Genomic DNA, 21,273 nt, shown 5'->3' with positions numbered 1-21,273 from the left:
CCACTCCTCGTTTCATAATCGTTTTATTGAATAGACAATACACAGCGCTTGTCGGTTTCTAGCTCTAAAACGATTATGAAACGAGGAGTGGGCGCCGCTTGGAAGAACGGTCGCGTTCTCGCTTGTACAGTAACAAGGAGTTTCGTGTCCATTGTTATTTTCTGACTGTACTGTGGCATATATAAAAAAATAGAATTTTGAAAATTTTCATGCATCCTTTAAACATGGTAGCCTAACATTTAGGTTTCCTAAACCACAATGTTATTTTGAGCTCAATTATCTCGATTCCTAAAAGAGAAACAAAAAATGTGTCAATTGATATAATATTGGCGATAATGGGTTGAACTAGGGTTGTTGCTGGCCGCCAGTGCCAGAGCTAGGGGCCTTCCAATTTCACGTGATTTGCATTAAAAGCCAGCGAAATTTTAAGCAGGCAATAATTGCCTGTTTAAAATTTAAACCGGCGTCAAACGCCGCTTTCTTTTTGAGAATAGAATTTACCTTTTGATTCACCAATATCCTCTCACTGCAGCTTCAATCATAATTATCTCAGTTCTCATGGAGGATACCAGAAAACTGTCCACTGATAAAATGCTCCAAATATCAAGAAAAACATTTTGACAGTTGACAGTTTTGCCATATGTTCCACAAGAAGTCAGATAATTAAGGTTAAAGAGAGAGAATGGGAATTATAAAAATGTTAGAACGAATTTGATACTTGAGAGGTTACCACTGATCTTTCATTAATATTTAATGTGATTATGTCTGAATCGAGGTTTAGTTCAAAAGTATTCGTTTAGGTTTTTAGAATTTTAAGTTGTAAACTTTGAAAATTTTAGCACGACATTGCAGAAACTCCAAACATTGTTCTTGAAAACGATGAAAATAGTGAAATTTCAAAAAAATTCTCAAATCCTGATAATTCGAAGTACAGAAATTTTCAGGTAAGAGTAGAGTTTCATGAAATCCATAAATTTTTTAAAACACACAAATCATAGACTTTTTGAAAGAAAGAAACTCTGCTATTTCGAAAAAAATTTCAGCATTTTCAGACACCAGATTTTCAGAATTTCAAACAGAATTCCAGAAGTAATCATATATTCCGAAGGTCTAAAAATATATATTTCATTCCATTTCACTGTTTCGGATCATCAGTCGTTTTTTTTTCTTTTTCAATCTTTTCTCTATGAAGTATGTTTTATTGAAAAACTCATATTTTAAATACCCGGCGTTTAATGCGAGTTAAAAATTTCACTGGCGATTCACGCCGCTTTAAAAACTGGCACTGGCGGCCAGTGCAAAAATTTCGTGTGGCGCCAGAAAACGCCATTTTGGCCAGCCTACTTGTAATAAATAATTGTTGAAACCGATGGCTGTCTTGCTTTTAAAAATAATCAATAGTGCGAACCAAACCTGGCCCCTGCCGTTATGAGGCCAGAAGTTGGTCGGAAGTTTTTCGGATTTTGGTCTGCTTTAGTAGCGGTCTTGTCCATAATACGACCAAGCAGCGACCAGAAGCCGACCAACTTCCGACCTGAAGTTGCCGATGACACCCGAGTATCCAACAAGATCTATTATATTTTTAGGCTCCTTAAGTTTATAATTTTCAACTAAAAATAGATAAAATTGAATTTGATTGGCACGGTACATTGTATAAATTTCATGTACCACATCAATTTTGTTGTGGCGGATAACCTTAGGTGAATCGAATATTTTTCAGAATTACAGTTTCAGGAAAAAAATTGACCATTGTGGAGAAAGAACTGGAAATGGGAACTTTGGACAGATATATCTCGGTTCCTGTTAAAGGTATTCAGAAATTTTGAAAGCGAACATTTTTGGCTTTACATCAGAAAAATTCCATCAGTTGGCAATGTTTTAATATCACAAACAGGAAACAAGATAATTAGGTTCAAAGGAACGATCTTTTAAAGGAGGCCAGACATGAAAATTTTCAAAATTCTAGTTTTTTGATATATGACATAGTACAGTCAGAAAATAACAATGGACACCAAGCCATAACTCCTTGTTACTGTACAAGCAAGAACGCGGCCGTTCTTCGAAGTGGCGCCAACTCCTCGTTTCATAATCGTTTTTGCGGCACCAGACGACAAGCCCCTTGTGGTGTAGCACAGGTCCTGGGCGCGCATACGCATAATGGATGGGCGACGGAGGACGCGCCGATGAATTGGGTACAGGGAAAGGACGCCGGTATGGGGCATATACGGGGCATATGGGGCACACCGCCGCCGCAAAGCATCTCCTCGCCTGGCTTGCTGGCACTCGATGAAATGAACTAAAACGTTGGTTGGGAGTTCCTAGAAGTATCAGTTAAGTTCTATTGTGATGTGATTTAGTTCAGGTCTTCCGATTTCGTATTTTTCCTTTATTATTCCATATTCTTTTATATTTTGAACGACATATTACTGATTTTTCGAAACTCAATGTTTTGGTTTTGAAAAAGACTTATGGCAGTTTCCATTTAAATTTGATATGCAAATTCATATTTTAAAAATACAATCAAAAACAGAAGAAAATGGGAAAAAATCGCTAAAAATTGGTTTTTTTCATTTCAAAAAATATGTCACACTTTCACTTATTTTGAAATTGCATGAAAAATCGAAAATTTTTATAATTTACACTTTGTAATTATTGTACACTTACCAACTTACCTTGTACTCCACCTGAAAATACGATTTTTACAATAATTACAAAGTGAAATCTAAAAATCTCAATATCATCTATTTTGGCGAAAAACATAGCAATTGACGAGTGAAATACATGTTTCTGCAAGAATTCAGCAATTTTTTAGTCTGCCATAACTCTTTTTCACAAAAAACATCGAAAGAATAATCGAAAAACCAGAAATGTAGGCTTGAATTGACGAAAAATTGACAAAGTTGCCGATGTGGATTTACGGTATGCGCGCATCAGGGATTTCGGAGTGTTGTAGTCGGCCTACCGTATCAGACCCATATCGCACATATCGCTCACCCACCTAGAATCCATCTAGGATACGCGCGCATTCGGAACACTCGATTCAGCCTCTTCCGCATCGCACACATATGAGACTCATCGCAGCTCGTTGTTCGCGATATGTGTCAAACGGACTTCTAGAGGATCACATATGGATCGGGTCCTTTATGCGCATCATCGCCCAGGACCTGTGGTAGTGGGGGGCGCGCTTGGCTTTCAGTCGCGCATCGCGGGTTCGATTCCCATCAGTTCATTTTCGTTTTTCTTTCTGTTTTCATGCGGCGACATCATAGAATGACCGAATAACAAGAAAAAGTAGGGAATAATTGCCAAACAGTGAAGAAATCTAGTGTATTCTAAAAAAAATAAATGCTCGTCAAGTAGCGCGCATTGGTCGCAATCGCACGATTTTCCGTCAGAATACATGATCTTGCTCCAAGAAAACTCCGTAGACTGTCGTGTCTGGCCTCCTTTAAAGAAGTTTCACAGATTTCAAAGTAAAAATTCAAGTTTATTTAAACGTGATGAAAAATAAAAATAAAAAAGAAAGCCCGTGTCAAAAAAATGCTTCGAAAGAGATTTAAAATTCTAAAAAAAACAACAACGTGAATTGGTTTAGAAACCATTGACCTCTGGGAGAGTAATATAAAAGAAGCGGGAAATGAAAGGAAGAATCAGTTCTCACCTTCTCTGGGCTTCAGAGAAGGTGACACGGGGATCCTGGGTCCTAGGTACTGGGTCCTGGATCCGGGTGACCTGGATCCGGGTGACCTGGGCCCGGGTGACCTAGATCCGGGTAACTTGGATCTGGATAACCCTGATCGGGTAACCTGGATCCGGGTGACCTGGATCCGGGTGACCTGGATCCGAGTGACCTGGATCCGGGTGACCTGGGCCCGGATGACCCTGATCGGGTAACCTGGATCCGGGTGACCTGGATCCGGGTGACCTGGATCCGAGTGATCTGGATCCGGGTGACCTGGGCCCGGGTGACCTGGATCCGAATGACCTGGACCAGGTTGACCTGGATGCGGTGACTCGGGTCCGAGTGACCCTAACCGGGTGACCTGGATCCGGGTCACTTGGATCCGGATGACCCTGATCGGGTGACCTGGATTCTGGTGACCTGGATCCGAGTGACCTGGATCCGGGTGACCTGGACCAGGTTGTCCTGGATGCGGTAACTCGGGTCCGGGTGACCCTAACCGGGTGACCTAGATCCGGGTGACCTGTTTATACTTTCAGAATTTTTTTCATTATTTCAGAATTTCAGAATTCCTAATTTTCCAAGATTAACTCTATTTTTTGAACTTCTGGTGTTTTCATAAAAGATGTTGTGTTTGTATTGTGAAAAAACTGGAATATTCCCATTTTTTTAGTGTACAGCTCTTGACATTTCTGAAATTCAGCTGAAAAAAGTTACTTTTTGGTGTTATTTTTGGACAAAAAAAAATGGTGCGACACCCAATATTTGCCCGTGTAGGTTATTTTTTATTTGAAATCGATCTGAATTCCCAACGTTTTCGTATCTATGTTTTACCCCCTTTTGTATATCTTATCGTTCGGCCGATTTCAGCTCATCAATGTTCTCTCCGGTGGAGATAAATTTGTCTTTGTCCGTCTATTCACCAGAAAAATTACAATACAAAATTTCCGTTTGAGAAAGCAGTAAAAATGGTGGATGAGCTCCGCTTTTCTATTCCATCGCTATTTTCCATAATTCTAGATTCTAGTTTTTCAGCAAAAACGCGTCGATTTTGGAAAATTTTGTCTGGGGTCCGTTGTCCGTGAGAAAAATATTCTGTCCGTTGTCCGTGTATGTTGTCCGTAAAACAAAATTTCCTTGACCGTGCAACTCTGGTCCACAAGATCAACTTCTCAAGTGGCGTTTATGAATGAAACTTCAAGAACATTATTTTTCTTATGTCTCATCAGCTTTTTTGAATCTCAACAGTAGATGGTCACGATTATACCTCAAACTTGGGTGATTTATTGAGATAAAAGAAAAAGATAAAGTATAAGAAAAGGAAAGAGAACAAACTAGTCAAAAAATCCGAAAAGATTGAATACAATAAAAGAACAAAAATACTTTTATAGTTTTCAGAAAGGCATAAAAAGATGGGAACGAATGTACTCGGGGGCGATGGGAATGGGAAAGAAAAGAAATAATAAATAATGTATCAAAGATTACAGTTAGAATGGGAAAGAAAGATAAAACATCAAAGATGACAATTTACTTTAAATTGAAGATTTGACAACCTTTAAAGGTTAGTACTGAAATGTTTTTCTCAGAAAGACAAAAATGTCGTTTAACACCACTTTCTTTACTGGAAAACCTATCATTTTCGAATCCCTATTTATTCAGAGCTTACAATCAGCATCTCTTACTTATTTTTACAAAATGTACGAGCATTGGTCAGACTCAATAACAGTTGGATTTGATTACACTGTGGGATTTATATCGTTTGTAGCCAACCTCATCCTGATTTACATCATCCTTAAATACACTCCAGAATCTACAAAAACTTATGCGTTTGTTATTTCAAGTTATTAACCAAAATGTTTTGCAATTTCAGATCAATTATTTTGGCAATCACTATATCCGACTGTTTGAGTTTTTGTGGCACCTTTATGACTTCTGTCAGGTTTAAGAGATGCTTATTAATTGTCTGAAAATCAATTTTGCGATTTCAGGGTCTTGCCACGAAGGGATAAACTAATTTACATTTTCAGAGGATTATGTAAATACTGTTTTAAAGATGACTTAGAGTTTCGAGCTAAATTCTGTCTAATCTGTAAGGCTTACTGGTTGAAAAAAAATGAAATTAGATATTGAAGGGTACGCTCAACATACTCAATTTTATATACTCAATCATATCATTCTGATTTTCTCGTATGTTTATCGTATGCTTATAATCACTAATCCTTTGAAACAAATCGATAGAAGGACTTTAGTTTATTCTATCCTACTCCTTTACTGTCCTCTTCATTTTTGTTATTTCGTAAGAAAAACGATGTCAAAATCAAGATTATTCAATGAATTTCAGAACTGGGCGGCATATATGGCTCTCCAACCAATGGAACTTGTAAGCAAGGAGATTGCGAAATTTGAACCTGATATCGTATATTCAAATGCTACGTATTATGCAATCATCAATCTGTCAGATCCATCTCAAATTGTTTTCCATATTTTATCAGTTTCCTCGGCATCTGTTGCCATTCTTGTCACTCTTCTTTGTCGTTGGAGAGTTATAGCATTCACTCGCAAATATCAACAATCGGAAGCTCTTAAAAAACTTCACAATTCTCTGGAATTGGTTGTTTTTTTTATTTTCAAAGCAAATTGAAAATCGTATTATTTCAGGTTTTCTCTTGTCAAGCTATAGGACCTCTTATGTCCTCTATTGCTTCTCTTCTATACATGTTAGTAGAATTTGGATCATCTGGCGGTACAATGATATTGTTAGAAAACCTTATCGGAAAGCCTTCAGTTATCATGTATATCGTAAACCCAATCGTCACTGTCATTTTCATCACACCTTACAAAATGGTTGTTCTCAGATGGTTCCGTAGTGTTTTCGCCATTTACCCCGATGCACCCGTTTTGATAGACCTGTCCAGATCTGCAACCGGAACTTCATAGACAACTATTTTTATATTTTATTTCGAGCAACATTCAAATCTAATTCTAACGATCTCTCTCTCTCTCTCTCTCTCTCTCTCTCTCTCTCTCGCATGAATGACGTTATTTTCTTCTCTTCCGTACTCAAGAAAATCTCGTATGTAGATGATAAAACATTTTATGAAAATATCCATCGTGTTATTAGATAAAACTTTAAAGAAGTTGTTGATTGTTGATGTGCTCCGAGAAAAGTGACAGCGAACTTATAAGAAAAGGGCATGGAATGATTGAGGATAAATACCAATATGGCAGTTTCTCGTTGTGAATAAAAAACATTATAGGACACATGGAAATACCCAATTATCACACAGATGTTGATTGATAGATTGTTAGTAGCAGTAACTCGGAGGTCTCAATCTACTAATGAAAGCAGGTTGCATGATTGATATGGTAAACTATTAAAAATACTACAACGCATAGTGTGTACATTGATTTCAAAAATGTTTTCGATACTGTTTCCTTCAAAAAGCTCATGCTTAAACTAACATCCTATGGCATAGTCTCTAAAATGCACAACTGGCTTTCCTCTTTTCTCATTGGCAGAACACAACGAGTAATCGTGAATGGCGAGCTGTCCAGAGAGACGGAAGTCCTCTCGGGTGTTCCTCAAGGCTCAGTTCTCGGACCGTGAAAAAAAAGACGTCTTAATAACACTAACAATCATATTTCAATTAACGACGAGAAATTGCTAACTGTTCAGAGGATTCGTGATTTGGGAGTCATTCTCAATTCGTCACTGACCTTCTCTGACCACTTCGCTACCACACTCCGGAAAGCACACCAACGGATTAACATTTTCTTTAATGTTCTCCGCCGGTCTAAAATGGATATTTTCGTAAAATGTTTTGTCATCTACATTCGCCACATTCTTGAGTATGGTACAATTGTTTTCTCCCCCGTCCTCAAGGAGCAAATCAAGCTTCTTGAAGGCGTTCAAAAGTCATTCATGTTCCGATGTTACAAGAAGTTCAACTATCCCTATATATCCTACTTTGATTGTCTCCGTGATCACAATTTAGAATCCTTAGAGTACCGTCGACTTCTATCCGATCTAGTTTTTATGTATAAAACTCTAGTTTCCCGGGAAATTGCAATTGTCCATAATCTATTCATTATCCCGTTTCATCATAATCATCTGAGACGCCACCCATATTACATTCGCTGTACATTAAAAAATGCTTCAAAACTTTCTGCTCAATTTCTTACTCTCCGTATTATATCCTGCTGGAACTCGCTTCCAAAAACCGTGTTCCCACCCTTGATTTCATCCATCTCTTTTTTTAAACTAATTTAAGTCATGTTAATTTATCTTCTTTCGGGAGTACGATGAATTCGAACTTTCGCGAAATCGAACTGTCCCGAAATCGAACTCGTTCGAATTAGAACTGTCCCTTTTTCGAACACGCCCAGAACAGAAACAAGAACGGAATCGAACTTTTCCAACTCGAACTGATTCGGTGTCGAACTGTCCCGAATTGGAACTCTGTTAGCAACAGAGCGCGCTTGCATTACCTTTGAAAATTTCAAGTTTTCTCCAGAAAAAAATCATTTTTACAACAAAAAAAGCATTTTTATTTGAATACAGTGAGGAAAAAACAATTTGAAAATAGAAAATATGTGTTTAAAAAAGAAAGAATTCATGACTTTTAAACAGAATGGCGTCGGAGATGGTGTCTAATAAATTAAGACCAGTCAAAGGCATAATTGGCGGGATTGGCTGATTTATTAGCGTCTTGATGAGTCTCCCGTCCTTCAATGCGTTGGTGAGTTTTCTGTTTCGATTCACCTGAAGTGTAGTAAAAAATCAATTTAGGTGTTCAAGAGTAGAAACAGACCTGGAAATTCGGATTTAGTTTCAACTCGTTCCAATCCATCTTTGTATGTCTTTGTATGCTAACTTCACTACTAACTTCACTTCTGACAAAATCCTCGTCGTGTCTCGCATGCTGATTTTTAACAGTGAACGTGTTGTTCCTTCTGTCGAAAAGATAAGCTGCATCACATCGAGCTCGTCTTTCTCTGGAAAAATATTGTTTTATAGTAATGCTGCAATTTTTTACCGCTCGACACAGTAAAAAAGCTCTGTTCCATTTTTGTTCATTTTTTTGAAACGCATTGCATATCCTTGAACTTGAACGATCGGCTTGTTTTTACGAGAAGCCATTTTCTGTAAAGTTTATATTCTCGAAACGGGAAGAGAAATCCGCAAAATATCCGAAATAAGTGAAAAAAGTTATTTTCTGGAGAAAACATGCAAAATTTGTTGACAAAAATAATTTTAAAAAAGCAAGCGCGCCCTGTTGCTAACAGAGTTCCAATCCGGTACAGTTCGACACCGCACAGTTCGAATTTATAGCAGTTCGATTCCGTTGTTGTTCTGTTCTGGGCGTGTTCGAAAAAGGGACAGTTCTAATTCGAACGAGTTCGATTTCGGGACAGTTCGATTTCGCGAAAGTTCGAATTCATCGTACTCCCCTTCTTTCCTGTTCCTAGACGAACATAATTTCTAACTCATTTGTTTAATTTGTAACACATTAATTTTATAAGTGACTGATAGTCCTGAATCAATAAATTATTATTATTATTAAATTCTGACAGCGGTCCCTGGAACATGGGAAGAAGGATATGGCTCCCGTACCAACAATAGACCTTCCTGCAGGCGTCCAATAATTATAGGAGCACCCTGAAAAATGAAAATCTCAATTTTTAGGGGAGGAAAATTGACACTTTTCTGTTGGAAATAGTTACAGTAGTCTCAAAAAAGTCTGTTTTGACAGATTTTCATTTTTTTTTCTTTTTTTTTCAGAGCTGGATCGTCTATTGATATCCTTCATGCGATTCTGAGCCATCGTTTGTGATTTAAGAAAAACCAATATGACCCAAATTAACATTCGGTAATTCTGACTTTTGTGAAAAAAAACTTGATTTTACTGGTAAAAGTTTTTTTTTGCAATTTACTAACTGCAATGGCAAGTGTAGTGACTAAGAACATCTTTCAATCTTTGACAGTTTTGAAAAATATTTCAATTGAACTTTTTTTTCGGTACCAAGCTCGAGCACAATTTTGAGCTAGGCTCAGTAACACCTCGAACTGTTAGTCTCGTTTCCAAAAAAAATTGATTCCAACAAAATTGGTTCAAAACTGATTGTGAGACGAAAATGTAGGCATTTAAAATTCTAGAATTGAAAGATTTTTTTTTCGTAAGATTACATGATCTCAAAAATTTTGATCTTAAAAATTAAGAATAGTTAGGTTCGAAATGTAGACGGACATTTAGGAATTTTGAAGGTTAGAGTTGAAAGGTTTTTCTCAGATAGACAAAATACCGAGCGTTTAAATACCATATCCTTTTACACTAGAACATATCCTTTGTGAATCCCTATTTATTGAAAACTGAACATTTTCTTCCTGATCAATCAGTTTATTCGATATGTACGAGCACTGGTCAGACGGAATATCGATCGGATTTGATTTCATTGTGGGACCAATATCGTTTGTAGCTAACCTCATTCTGATTTACGTTATTCTCAAATACACTCCAGAATCGATAAAAACTTATGCGTTTGTTAATTTCAAAAGTTATTTACTAAAATGTTTTAGAATTTCAGATCAATTATTTTTGCACTCACTATATCCGATTGTTTGAGTTTTTGTGGCACCATGATGTCTTCGGCAAGGTATAAAACACTATAATATATTATCTTAAAATCCTTTATGTTATTTCAGATTACTGCCCCGTGGCAGTCAGCTGTTTTTCGTTTTCAGAGGATTATGTAAATGCTGTTTCCAAGATGACCTCGAGTTTCGATCTAAATCCTCTAAGGAATGATAGTTAAAAAATTAAATGAGATATTCCAGGGTACACTCTCTCTATTATCGCGGTGGTCAAACTTCCTGAAACCGGAAATTCTGTTACTGGTCTTTGGCTTGTTGAAGTGAGTAGCTCGCCCTTCAGAAAAAATATATTTATTTCGTGTTTTCAAATAAGATTATATACAATTTCTTTGCATTTTTTCTTACGTTTTTTGGTGAATAACCTCATGAAAAACGGAAATAGTCCATTAAAAAATCAAAAATGTTCCGAAAAAAAAGCTTTGGAAAAATTCAAGAAATAAACCCCGAAAAAACTAAATTAACAAAAAATTTGAAAAAGTTTTCGGTTCTAGCTAAAATGCCATTTATTTTCCTCTCTTCCAATCAGACGATGTTATTTGATTCAATTGTCAGAAACCCACCCAAAAATGCTAAATCAACTTCCCCCGGTGTCTACTCAATCTTCTCTCGAAAAATCATCGCTTTACCAGAGGATACTACGCATCCTAATTACCGAAACATGTTTCGATACTGTTCGTCATTTGGCACCATCGTCTCTTCTTTTTACCCATTTTCTTCTTCTTTTTCCGTCGACACGGGCGGTTCATTAGCCGGACTGTCCGAAGAAGCAATTATCGGTTGAAGCTGCCCTGGCTACTCGTCTTCTTCTTCTGACTTCTTGACGACGTCGTCTCTACAATACAATTCAATATATCCAGGTCACGGATTCCGGAGAGTGGAATACACTTTCTATTCAACCTTTTCTTCTTCCCGAGAAGAAAACGGCTAACGCTAGCCGCATTCATCTTTCACACTTTTCCATAATTCTGAAGATTCTCAAGAGTGTTTTTTCATTTGAACTGAACTTTTGATGCTTGTGATACTTTACTTGGGTTTTTGGTTCCAATTTTGCAAGGTAGGTAATATTGGCGCATTTCTATTATATGGTCATGGATTTTTGAAAATTCGCGGCTACGCCGCGATTTCCACTGGCTTCAGTTTAAATTCAAAAAGTTCCAATTATCATTTTATTTTTTGAAAATTTATTAGTAGAACAATTGATTAGAAGAACAATTCTAAAACCATAAAAAAGGGAAAAATCAGATCAACAATGATTCGGGGGTACAAAATTCGTGGGTACAAAAATTCGGGGGTACAACGATTCGGGGGTACAAACTACCAATGATTCTGGGGTACAACTCATTTCATTTAGGGGTACAACGCTTGTGATTCGGGGGTACAATTTTTTTTGAGGGGGTTTCTGAATTCCTGAATTTCAGAACTTTGGAATTTCAGTATTTCGGAATCTGAGAATTTCGGAACTTCACAGTCTGAGAATCTCAGATTTTCAGCACTTCAAAATCTCAGAAATTCGGACAGAATTTCGGTCCATTCTCCAGGGGTACATCGAAATAGGGTACATCATGCTCAAGGGGTACATTGACCGAGCGGGTACGCAGTCTGAAGGCGTACATCTAGGTAGTTGCACAAAAACAAAAAGTTCGGATCTGGTCGGGATTGAACTCGCGACTTCAGTTTTTCGTGCACCCACGCGCACCAATTCACCCAGTTTCCCTTCTCCCACCGCAACCTGTACATATTCGGTGGTTTCTAAAGCAGGAAGAAAGTGAAAGAGGTTGAGAAAAAACAACTTCCGGAAAATTTCCCACGACTATATCTGAAAATGGGCACAACGTAATTTAAAATTCTGAAATTCGGCACTGAAAATTTTCTGTTAGATTTCATGTAGTTTTTTTTTTCACTTCTGTAGTTTACAAAACTTTGTAGAGATGAAGGAAAAACCAATGAAAAGGCATGAATTCCGAGTTCTGACAGCAAAACTATGAAAAAAACCTATTATTTGTCTTCCGAAATCAGAAATAAATCGGAAATTAAGGGATTTTTGTCTGAAAAAAAGTTATTTTAGGCCAGGATTTTGATTTCAGCTGATTCCATCGTCGTTTCCAATCGCTCACTTCTGTACTTTATCTGTCTGTGTTTAAAATAATTTTTTATATAAGAAATTTGCTTTTTTTTCTCGAAAATGTGTCTTTTACTGCGATTTTTGTGTTTGAATCCCAAAAAATTGCTCGAAATTCTCATGGAAGAGTTTCCGGAATTTTCTAGGCCAGGGGCCGTTGTCGATTTACGGAGGCAATTTTTTCTATTTTTCCTCCTATTTTCTCGATTTTCAACGATTTTCGACTGTTTTTCGTATTTTTTTTTGCAGAAACTTGTGGAAGATTATGAATTTTTGGCTATAGCAGTAGTTCTGGTCACCATTTTCAGTCCTAGACTCATTTTTCGGACTATCAGACCTGTAACAGAAAATTGCCCGTCGAAACGACAGAAAAGATAATAAAAATTCATAAAAACTGATTTTCCACAAATTTCTGCAAAAAAAATTATGATAAACAGTCGAAAATCGTTGAAAATCGAGAAAAAAGGGGGTTATTTCTGATTTCGGAAGACAAATAATAGGTTTTTTTCATAGTTTTGCTGTCAGAATTCGGAAGAATTTAACTGCTACGACGTTCCCACGAATTTCCAAATTCGCATGACTTCTGAACTTTCTGGAGAGGTACTTGTTGTATGGGACCACATTTCTATTGTCCAGTTTAACAACTCCAGAATTTTTCGTTTGTCTAGAAATGTCTAGAAAGTTCTGGAATTTTCTAGATTGTTCTGGAATTTTCGAGAATTTTTTGGAATTTTCTAGAATGTTCAGGAATTTTCGAGAATTTTCTGGAATTTTCTAGAATGTTCTGGAATTTTCGAGAAAGTTCTGGAATTTTCGAGATTGTTCTGTAATTTTCGAGAATTTTCTGGAATTTTCTAGAATGTTCTGGAATTTTCGAGAAAGTTCCGGAATTTTCTAGAATGTTCTGGAATTTTCGAGAATGTTCTGGAATTTTCTAGAATGCTCTGGAATTTTCTAGAATGTTCTGGAATTTTCGAGAAAGTTCTGGAATTTTCTAGAATTTTCTGGATCTTTCTGGAAGTTTCTGCAATTTTCTGGAATGATGTAGAGCTTTCGAGAGTATTCTAAACTGTCCTGGAATTCTCTAGAATGTTTTGCAGTCGAAAAAAACACGGCAACCAAATTTACAGTAGGTCACAGAATTTGAGTTAATCACGAAAAAAATGTTACAAAAAAATTCTGTTGCGAAGCTTTCAGCTCAATTTTTTGTGGGCAGCACATAGATAGGCCTGAAAACCGTTTTTGAGAATTCCTTGAAGTTTTAGTGAGTTTCAACATAATTTTGAAATTTTCGATTCTCAACCCTATAGGTTCCCGATTAGCTAAAAGGCCCAGAACACCATGGACATGAAGCGCTCGGTAGTCCATGACTACATACCACACCATTATAGGAGTTCCATGCCCTTTGGAGTTATTCAAGTAAATGTCCGAGACAGACACACAGACACACACACAGAAAAGTTTCCTTAGTAAGAAGTAGATGTTTAAAGAAGAAAAAGTTGAAATTAAGAGAAAAAAGAATGAGGGTTATAGGGATTACTGTGGGTATCTGTAGACACTGTAAGATTTTAACATAAACTGGTTAACCTCAAAAAACTACTGTAAAGCCTATAGACCTACCATGAAATGTTTTTATTATAGGGTCGGGGATTCCAAAATTTTACGATAAATTTGAAATAGTGAAAAATTTGAAGAATAATTTTCTCGGGGTTTCTGCTTGAATTCGGTGAAGTTTCAGTATCAATATTGGTTCATACAGTAATCTAGTTTCTGCAAACACTGTAACTGCAGACAAAATCTTCTGGGACATGAACCATTTGATTCGAAAATGCAACAAGAATTTAACTTTTTAACGAGGTTTATACAAGGGATTACTGTAGGCACTGTAAGATTTTCCAAAAACTTGTTAAACCTCTTAAAATGGCTGCGAAGACTATACGAATAGGTACTTTAAGAAGGATCTCCTAATCCCTTTTTTTTGTATTCCCGCCGAAAAGAAACATAGAAAATAAATTATTTCAGCACTTTTCTAGTCGTGGCCTAGATTCTCTGTTTCGGTTTTTTCAAAACATTCGAGAATCTTCAAGAAATTTCCAGGAATCTGAGATTCGTCGAGTTTTTTATTCATTCTTCTCTGGATCTACAAACCTTTTTTAGAGAAGGTTTAATCCACGACTCATTGATTTTAAGATTTTTGAGAAACTTAAAGTTTGCATCTGAAATAGTAATTTCCGAAAATACACTGTTTCAACTATGTTTCTTGTTTCATAAAATCTGTATTATGGAATAGGATCTTACACAACTCAAAATACCACATACAGTAACCTATGAACTATTAACATTAAAACTATCTACAGTAACCCATTTCTTTCAGCATCCTCCCGTTGCTCAGCTCCAAATGCTACGACATATCTGCGTTCCGAAGGGACTCGTCTCATGGAATTCTCCACAAAAGTCTTGAAAGATGTGACGTTGAACGAGTGTGCAAATGCTTGTTCTAACTCGTTGGCGGTGAGCATGTTCAGAAAATTTATGAAAAAATTTTGCTGTTTCAACTAGGTCTTAAGTTTAAGTTTAGTAAGATGTTGCACAGGTAAAGGGGGACTACCGAAAGACTGCTAAATGACAGCTGAAGAGGCGCAAACTGGCCTGTGTGCCTGTGTGCATTGTATACTACTCGTAAATGCGGTGTAGTCGCTAAATAAAAATTATACGTTTTTTAGAGGAGACCTATTTCATGTGTGATCATAATTACCGTAAACGCTTAAATTGAATGACACCCCTAACTTTTAGATTTTAGCCAAGTTATCTTGGTTCCTGTTAGAGATATCGAAAGTCTGCCAACTGATAGAATATTGCTGATATTATGATAAACAGTTTGTCAGTTGACCACTTTTTGATATCTTTTACAGGAAGCGAGATATATGCGCTTAAAGTTGACGGGTTAGAGGCATTCTTTCACAATTTTGAGCTTGAGCCCATGTATCTCATTTTCTGGGAGAGATATCAAAAAGTAGTTTACTCATAAAATGTTGCTGATATTATGATAAACGTTTAATTATGTAGTTGACAACTTTTTGATATCTTTCAAAAGAATTGAGATATATAGGCTCAAAGTGGACAGTCCGGATGGCGTTCTATTAGAGTGTTTACGGTAATTGAGAAACTTCGCTTTTTAAATGTTTTTCTGAAGTTTTTACAAAAAATGTTCTCACTATTTCAATTTGGGCCTAACTACTGGCTCAGCAAGTGAGAATTAATAAATAAGGTATGCAAAAAAGTGGTATGCAAAAACAGAATTTCACGGAAGCCGGAATTTCGATGAACCTAGTTAAAACCTATCCCTCCAACTCTGATTTTTTTTTCAGGCCGAAGAATGTCTTTCATTCGAATACGACGCCTCGATTCTTCAATGCTCACACCATTCAGACGATGGTCAGCCTTTTGGAGCATCGGTTCTAGCAAAAGCATCACAAACGATATCGTTCTTTCAACAGATTTGTTTATTGGGTGAGTAATTGAGCTATGACTTGTGTTCATATTTAAAAACGGGACATGCCATAATTTCTTTTAGAATCAATATTTTCTTTTTAGCTAGATTAAATATGACACAACTCAACAATTACTACAAAATGATACTATTTTAAAAATTGTATCTTGTCTATGAAAAAAGTTACAAGCCATAAAAATGTGGAAGTGTAACTCAGCAGGTTTTTTGACTTGTAACTTCGTTCATAAACAAGATACAGTATTTCAATTAATATCATTCTGTAATACTCGTGGAAAAGATGGCCGGCCCGCGGGCCGGACCGGGCCGGGCCGGGCCGGGCCATGGCCGGGCTGAGATTTTTCTGAAAGCGGGCCGGGCCGGGCCGGAAAAAATTACACATGGCCAGCCCGCTTTTTGAAAATTTCGAAATTGTAGAGCAAATCATCATTTTTCAAGATGGCTTTTCTCCTTAATAAATAAAAATCCACATTAGAGGACGATTCTGTCGAAAAAACTGTTTTGAGGTCGTTTTTAGAAAAAAAATTCATCCTTGGCTTAATGAAGTTTGATTTTTTTGCTAAAAATTCAATTAAATTGACTTTTTCGGATGGTTGTATGCATTTGGATTAATATTTTTGCTATTAAAAATGTATTGACACGTTTGAAAAGTAACATTTTCGAAAAGTTGTCCTAGGCGGGCCGAGCGGGCCAGGCCGGGCCGGGCCGAGGGTTTGGAGGCAAGCGGGCCGGCCCGGCCATCCACATGTATGAAATAAAAACTAAGTTTGAAAAATTGGAAAAAAAAAACTTTTTTCTGTTTCACAATGTTTGTAGAACCAATTAAAGGAACACTCAATGATTTGTAGTTATTAGAATGTGAAACTTCCAGAAAATTACAGAAGAAGCGGTCTGCAACGCCCCATATTCATTCGAACGCTATCCTCAATCTGTTCTCATCGGTCATGCAATGAAAGTGATTACGGTAGACGGTCTCTCTGACTGTCTCTCAAAATGTGCATTATCCCAAAAAACGTACAATTTTCTGTGCAAATCTGCAATTTACTACTATGAAACTGGAGAATGTATTATGAATCGAGACAGCAAATTCATCTATCCAAAACTGTTCAGGACGAATATTTTGGACACTTTGGTCGATTATTTTGAGAATAATTGTGCGGATGGTGAGTCAAAAAAGTGTAGTTGGTTTTTGAAATAAAAAAAAATAAAATTTCGTTACTGTCACAAGCAGGTCATTTGTACAATCAAACTTTAGTTATAGTATTATTTCTCGTCTGTGGTTTGCTTTCTAGACCATTTTAACATGAGGGCCTAACTTTTCCAAGTTGAGTTTTCCAGGCCATTATAATAAACGGAATAGAAAACACACCATGTGAATATCAGGCTCTTTTTAGGCCATGGTGGCCTAGAAATCTCAACTTGCAAAAGTAAGGCCACCATGTTAACATGTCCTAGTGAACACATTGGGAGAACCGTGCTAAAAAAATACTACGACAATCCGAAACAACGCACAGCGCTCAGTTTAGTCTTTCAAACGATTTCCAGAATTAATATTCGAAAATATTTCCTTTTCCAGTTTCCTGTCGCTCATCAGAAACCCTTCATTGGGTCCGTACCGAAGAATATTTGATCGACGAATCCAAGGACGTCATCGTGGAAAGCTCAGATGCTCAAGAATGCAATCAGTTGTGCCAATCCAACAAAATCGGAGAGGAACGATTTCCGTGTAAAGCGTTCGCTTATAGTAATTCCAAACAGGAGTGTCATTTGACAGCGGAAAGTAGTTACGTGGGACACAGTACGTTTTCTTTGAGAGATTTGATATCTAACAGATATGGTTCAGAAGGCGACAAGAGATTCAATTTGGCACCATTGAATAGTGGAGAGTATTTTGAAAAGTATTGTTTGCCAAGTAAGTTTTTTTTGGTGTAGTAATTTGAAGTTTTGACTTCAATTTAAAAAATCTGTAATTTAACAATTTTTGACTTCTTCAAAATTTGATTCTATACGGCTACCAGTTCGTCTATCTTCTCCACAACAATTATGAAAACTTTATCTACTAATTGAAAACGAAAAAAAATTCATTAAATATTGAAAATTAGGATTAAAAAAAAATTTTTGCAGTTCCAGGTAATGCATGAAAGATTGAGGAAAAAGGGTTTAATTTATTTTTCGTGCTTTCCATTAATATCAATCCGCACTTTCTAATCAAACTAACTTTTTTGAAAAGCTTCTGGAAAATTTTGGAAATTTTTTGAGCCGAAACTGAAAATGAGGGTCTTTTGAAAATGCCCACAAGTCTTACGACTCCGCATGGCTCCAGAGTTTTCTGTCTTTCGAAAAATTCGAAAACCGATCAACCGACATCATACTTCATTCCTGCCCCGGACGCACCAATAACCTTGAGTTGCATTCTCTAGAAACCTGCCCACAGAAACTGTAAAACAATTAAACTTCAACGAATCAAAACACCCACTTTTCAGCAAATCTGCAATGCATAGAAGCAAGTTTCGAACTGGTTGCCAATCGAATGATGACGAGTGCCTACAAAACGATTTCAGCACTTTCTCAACACGAATGTTTGAGTCAGTGCATGAAGGATGGAGCAAGATGTTCAAGTGCCACTTATTTTTATATGGATGTTAGTTTTCCAGTTTCAAAAAAGTTTTTCTCATGTGAAAAGGGGATTCCGACTTGAAATTCCCATTGTAATTGCTGTAAAAAGTGGCCAAACCTCGAGAAATCGGAAGAAATCTCACAATGATCTCTAGTCAATTTTTAGAAACTTCTAGAAGGTTCTAGAGTTGGGTTTATCAAAAATTCCCACCAGAAAATTCTAGGCTTCCTCTGAAGATATGTAGGATATATAAAACGGAGAGTATTCAGTTTTGGCGAGAGCTCAAAAGAAAATTCATATCCTGTCTGTGAGAATGGACCAATGAGAACTTTCTCGAAAATATAATAATTTATAACTGTAACAGTCCGAATAATTTTCAGGACGAATGCCAACTATCCGACATATCCCAATTCTCAAGACCCAACGAATTCGTAGTGGCCAACTTCACAGATTATTTTGATAAAATCTGTGATCCCACAGACCCCAAAATAATGATAACCACACCTGAAACACCACCGGAACTAATTCAAAATAGTGTGGATGAGCCAGAAACAACATCCCAGAAGAGTGTTGCTCAAGGAGCCGCCAATTTCGAAGTGTCCACAACAGGAAACAGTGTAGAATTTGAAGATGACAATCTTCTAAAGGATAATCAAGCGATAGAAGCAGTTCATGGAGTGACGACTACTACGAATCTAGGAGATCGAAGAGAAACGAAAGCAGAAGTCGAAGGAACAGTGATAGATGATGCTGATGATTTCTCCCGAGAGATTGAAGATTCTAGGGAGAAATCTCCACTGACGTCTTCTGAAGAATCAGAGGGACGAGTGAAGGCAAGATTGTCAACCGAATGTCGAATGTCTGGGATTTCAGTGGCGATTAAGTTTGCGGCACCAACGTCAGGGACTATTTATATCAAGGTTTGCTAGAAAAATACGGATAAGGGATAGGCGAAGCAGTGGTTTTTTTTTTCAAATTCTAAACTTTTGCTTAGAACTGTTACAGCCCAGGTTTCAAAATTTCACAAGCTTCACAAAAAAATAAGTAGAATTCACAGTTCAAGTTGTAATTTTAAAAAAAAGGTGATTTTTTGCCAATCGATTTATCGAAAGGTTATGATTTACTTTTTTCAAGATTGAAGTATTTTGGAAAGCTATAGAAACCCTTTCAAGTCATTCAATAGTACAAAAATGAATAAACTGTTCAATATTTTGCATCAAACAAGAAGCAAGCAGAGTAGGTGAGAATCTTCTATCAGATTGGCTCCGACTCCCAAAATTTTTGACAAAATTGATTTCTCTGGAAATCACAAAATTCTGTTACAAACTGTCTACATGTATATCCCTTTCTCGATTACATCAGTCTCATTCTTATACACTGCGTAACATAATTATAAGTTCACTTAAAATTTTGAATTTTTTCGAAAACTGTGAATATGGACTGAACAGGATATGATTGAAGTAAATACTAATTCGGATTGTCAATTAATGAATACCATTTGAGACCGCTACCATTTCTTCAATTTGGCAAAATTAAAAAAATCGAAAAAATGGCCCGAAAAAAACGTCACATATAAGTTCACTTGAAACAATGAAAGATAACTCAAAACACAGATTTTAAAATGTAATGAAAATACGAAATATAGCAAAAAGGGATCAAAATGTATTCATTAATGTGAAAAATTTGGTTGTATCTATACTCAAAATTGGGCCACATCCGTTTTTGACAAACATGTACTGAAAATGAAGTTTTTCGTTAATTTTTCTAATTTTATCTCATTTTTACCACTATGTTCTGAGTGGTAATGCATCTTTCTAGGTAGGCACCTGATTGAGCTGACTAGCATAAGAGGAAGCCATTTTAGTGTTCATACAGGAACATACATTGAACTATGAAAACCTGTATTTTGGATTCCCGGAACCATGCAACATTTCTGACAGACATAGTTTCAAGCATAAAAATATGCAATGCGGAAGCCATGTTCACAGTGTTGTTTAGTAAGGAAGGAGTCACGAATTCTATATTTTCTTCTTGTAATCATCCTTGCCACCTTTTGAATTTACACATAGAAAATTTAGATTGTTCAAAAAGTTCCACTCTACACATACAATAAACCTTTAAAAATGTCATTTTTACAAAATCTACCGATTTTTAAGCTCGTATACTACCCCCAGAATCCATTCCCTTGATTTCAAAGTTGCTGAAAACATTGGAAATGTCCAAATTTATGTTTTTGTAGTTGATGTCCCTTTCCAAAGCATTCATTGTAGAAAGATATACAGTACCGTATAAAAGGATGTAAACGTAAGGCATTTCGTCAGATTTTTCCCCTCAAAGTGGACCTATCGGAATGAAACTTTTCAAATATTATGTCTGCACATGCATAAATACTTATGCTGAATCTCATCAAAAAATCTCAAGGAAAAAACATTCTAGAACTTTTTTTTGGTTCTCCAAAATTTCGAAAAAAAACTTTTTTTTCAAAATTCTACAAAATTGGGAAGTTGGTTTTTTGTGTGTTTACAATAAGCATCTTGCTACGAAATGTCTTAATATTGGTGAAAACGGCAAAGTCGATCATCCGCAAAGTGATTCAGAAATTCCAGAGTGATTCATAAATTCCATTTTATTCAGAAATTCCGATTGGTTCACTTTGAGGGGAAAAATCTGACGAAATGCCTTACGTTTACATCCT

General features: G+C 36.5%; 4 protein-coding genes across 4 annotated transcripts in view; 3 read left to right on the top strand and 1 right to left on the bottom strand.

The window, feature by feature from the left end:
* Positions 1-1,991: 1,991 nt before the first annotated feature.
* CBG21664 lies at positions 1,992-8,822 on the bottom strand (the record flags this gene model as incomplete). Its single annotated transcript, XM_002632865.1, has 5 exons — positions 1,992-2,318; positions 2,665-2,684; positions 3,662-4,190; positions 8,569-8,677; positions 8,719-8,822. 5 exons carry the CDS (start codon positions 8,820-8,822, stop codon positions 1,992-1,994), a joined length of 1,089 nt encoding a protein of 362 aa, XP_002632911.1.
* CBG21665 lies at positions 5,378-6,619 on the top strand (the record flags this gene model as incomplete). Its single annotated transcript, XM_002632866.1, has 6 exons — positions 5,378-5,508; positions 5,553-5,621; positions 5,671-5,771; positions 5,815-5,978; positions 6,024-6,293; positions 6,341-6,619. 6 exons carry the CDS (start codon positions 5,378-5,380, stop codon positions 6,617-6,619), a joined length of 1,014 nt encoding a protein of 337 aa, XP_002632912.1.
* Positions 8,823-10,089: 1,267 nt separating the features above from the next.
* CBG21663 lies at positions 10,090-10,488 on the top strand (the record flags this gene model as incomplete). Its single annotated transcript, XM_002632864.2, has 3 exons — positions 10,090-10,220; positions 10,268-10,336; positions 10,386-10,488. 3 exons carry the CDS (start codon positions 10,090-10,092, stop codon positions 10,486-10,488), a joined length of 303 nt encoding a protein of 100 aa, XP_002632910.2.
* A 3,586-nt stretch (positions 10,489-14,074) lies between these two features.
* Positions 14,075-21,273, top strand: part of CBG21662 — a gene marked incomplete at both ends in the record, with an annotated part of 12,012 nt that continues 4,813 nt past the window's right edge. Inside the window, 7 exons of the mRNA XM_045235248.1 lie at positions 14,075-14,081; positions 14,828-14,964; positions 15,822-15,963; positions 16,843-17,124; positions 17,538-17,873; positions 18,445-18,602; positions 18,959-19,498. Coding sequence (XP_045097396.1) covers positions 14,075-14,081; positions 14,828-14,964; positions 15,822-15,963; positions 16,843-17,124; positions 17,538-17,873; positions 18,445-18,602; positions 18,959-19,498 — 1,602 coding nt within the window. The remainder of the gene's footprint in view (positions 14,082-14,827; positions 14,965-15,821; positions 15,964-16,842; positions 17,125-17,537; positions 17,874-18,444; positions 18,603-18,958; positions 19,499-21,273) is intronic.

The sequence above is a fragment of the Caenorhabditis briggsae genome (assembly GCF_000004555.2).
Source record: "Caenorhabditis briggsae complete genome, chrIV, whole genome shotgun sequence".
In the NCBI taxonomy this organism is placed as follows: Eukaryota; Metazoa; Nematoda; class Chromadorea; order Rhabditida; family Rhabditidae; genus Caenorhabditis; species Caenorhabditis briggsae.
This window is presented reverse-complemented; position numbering and strand designations above follow the sequence as displayed.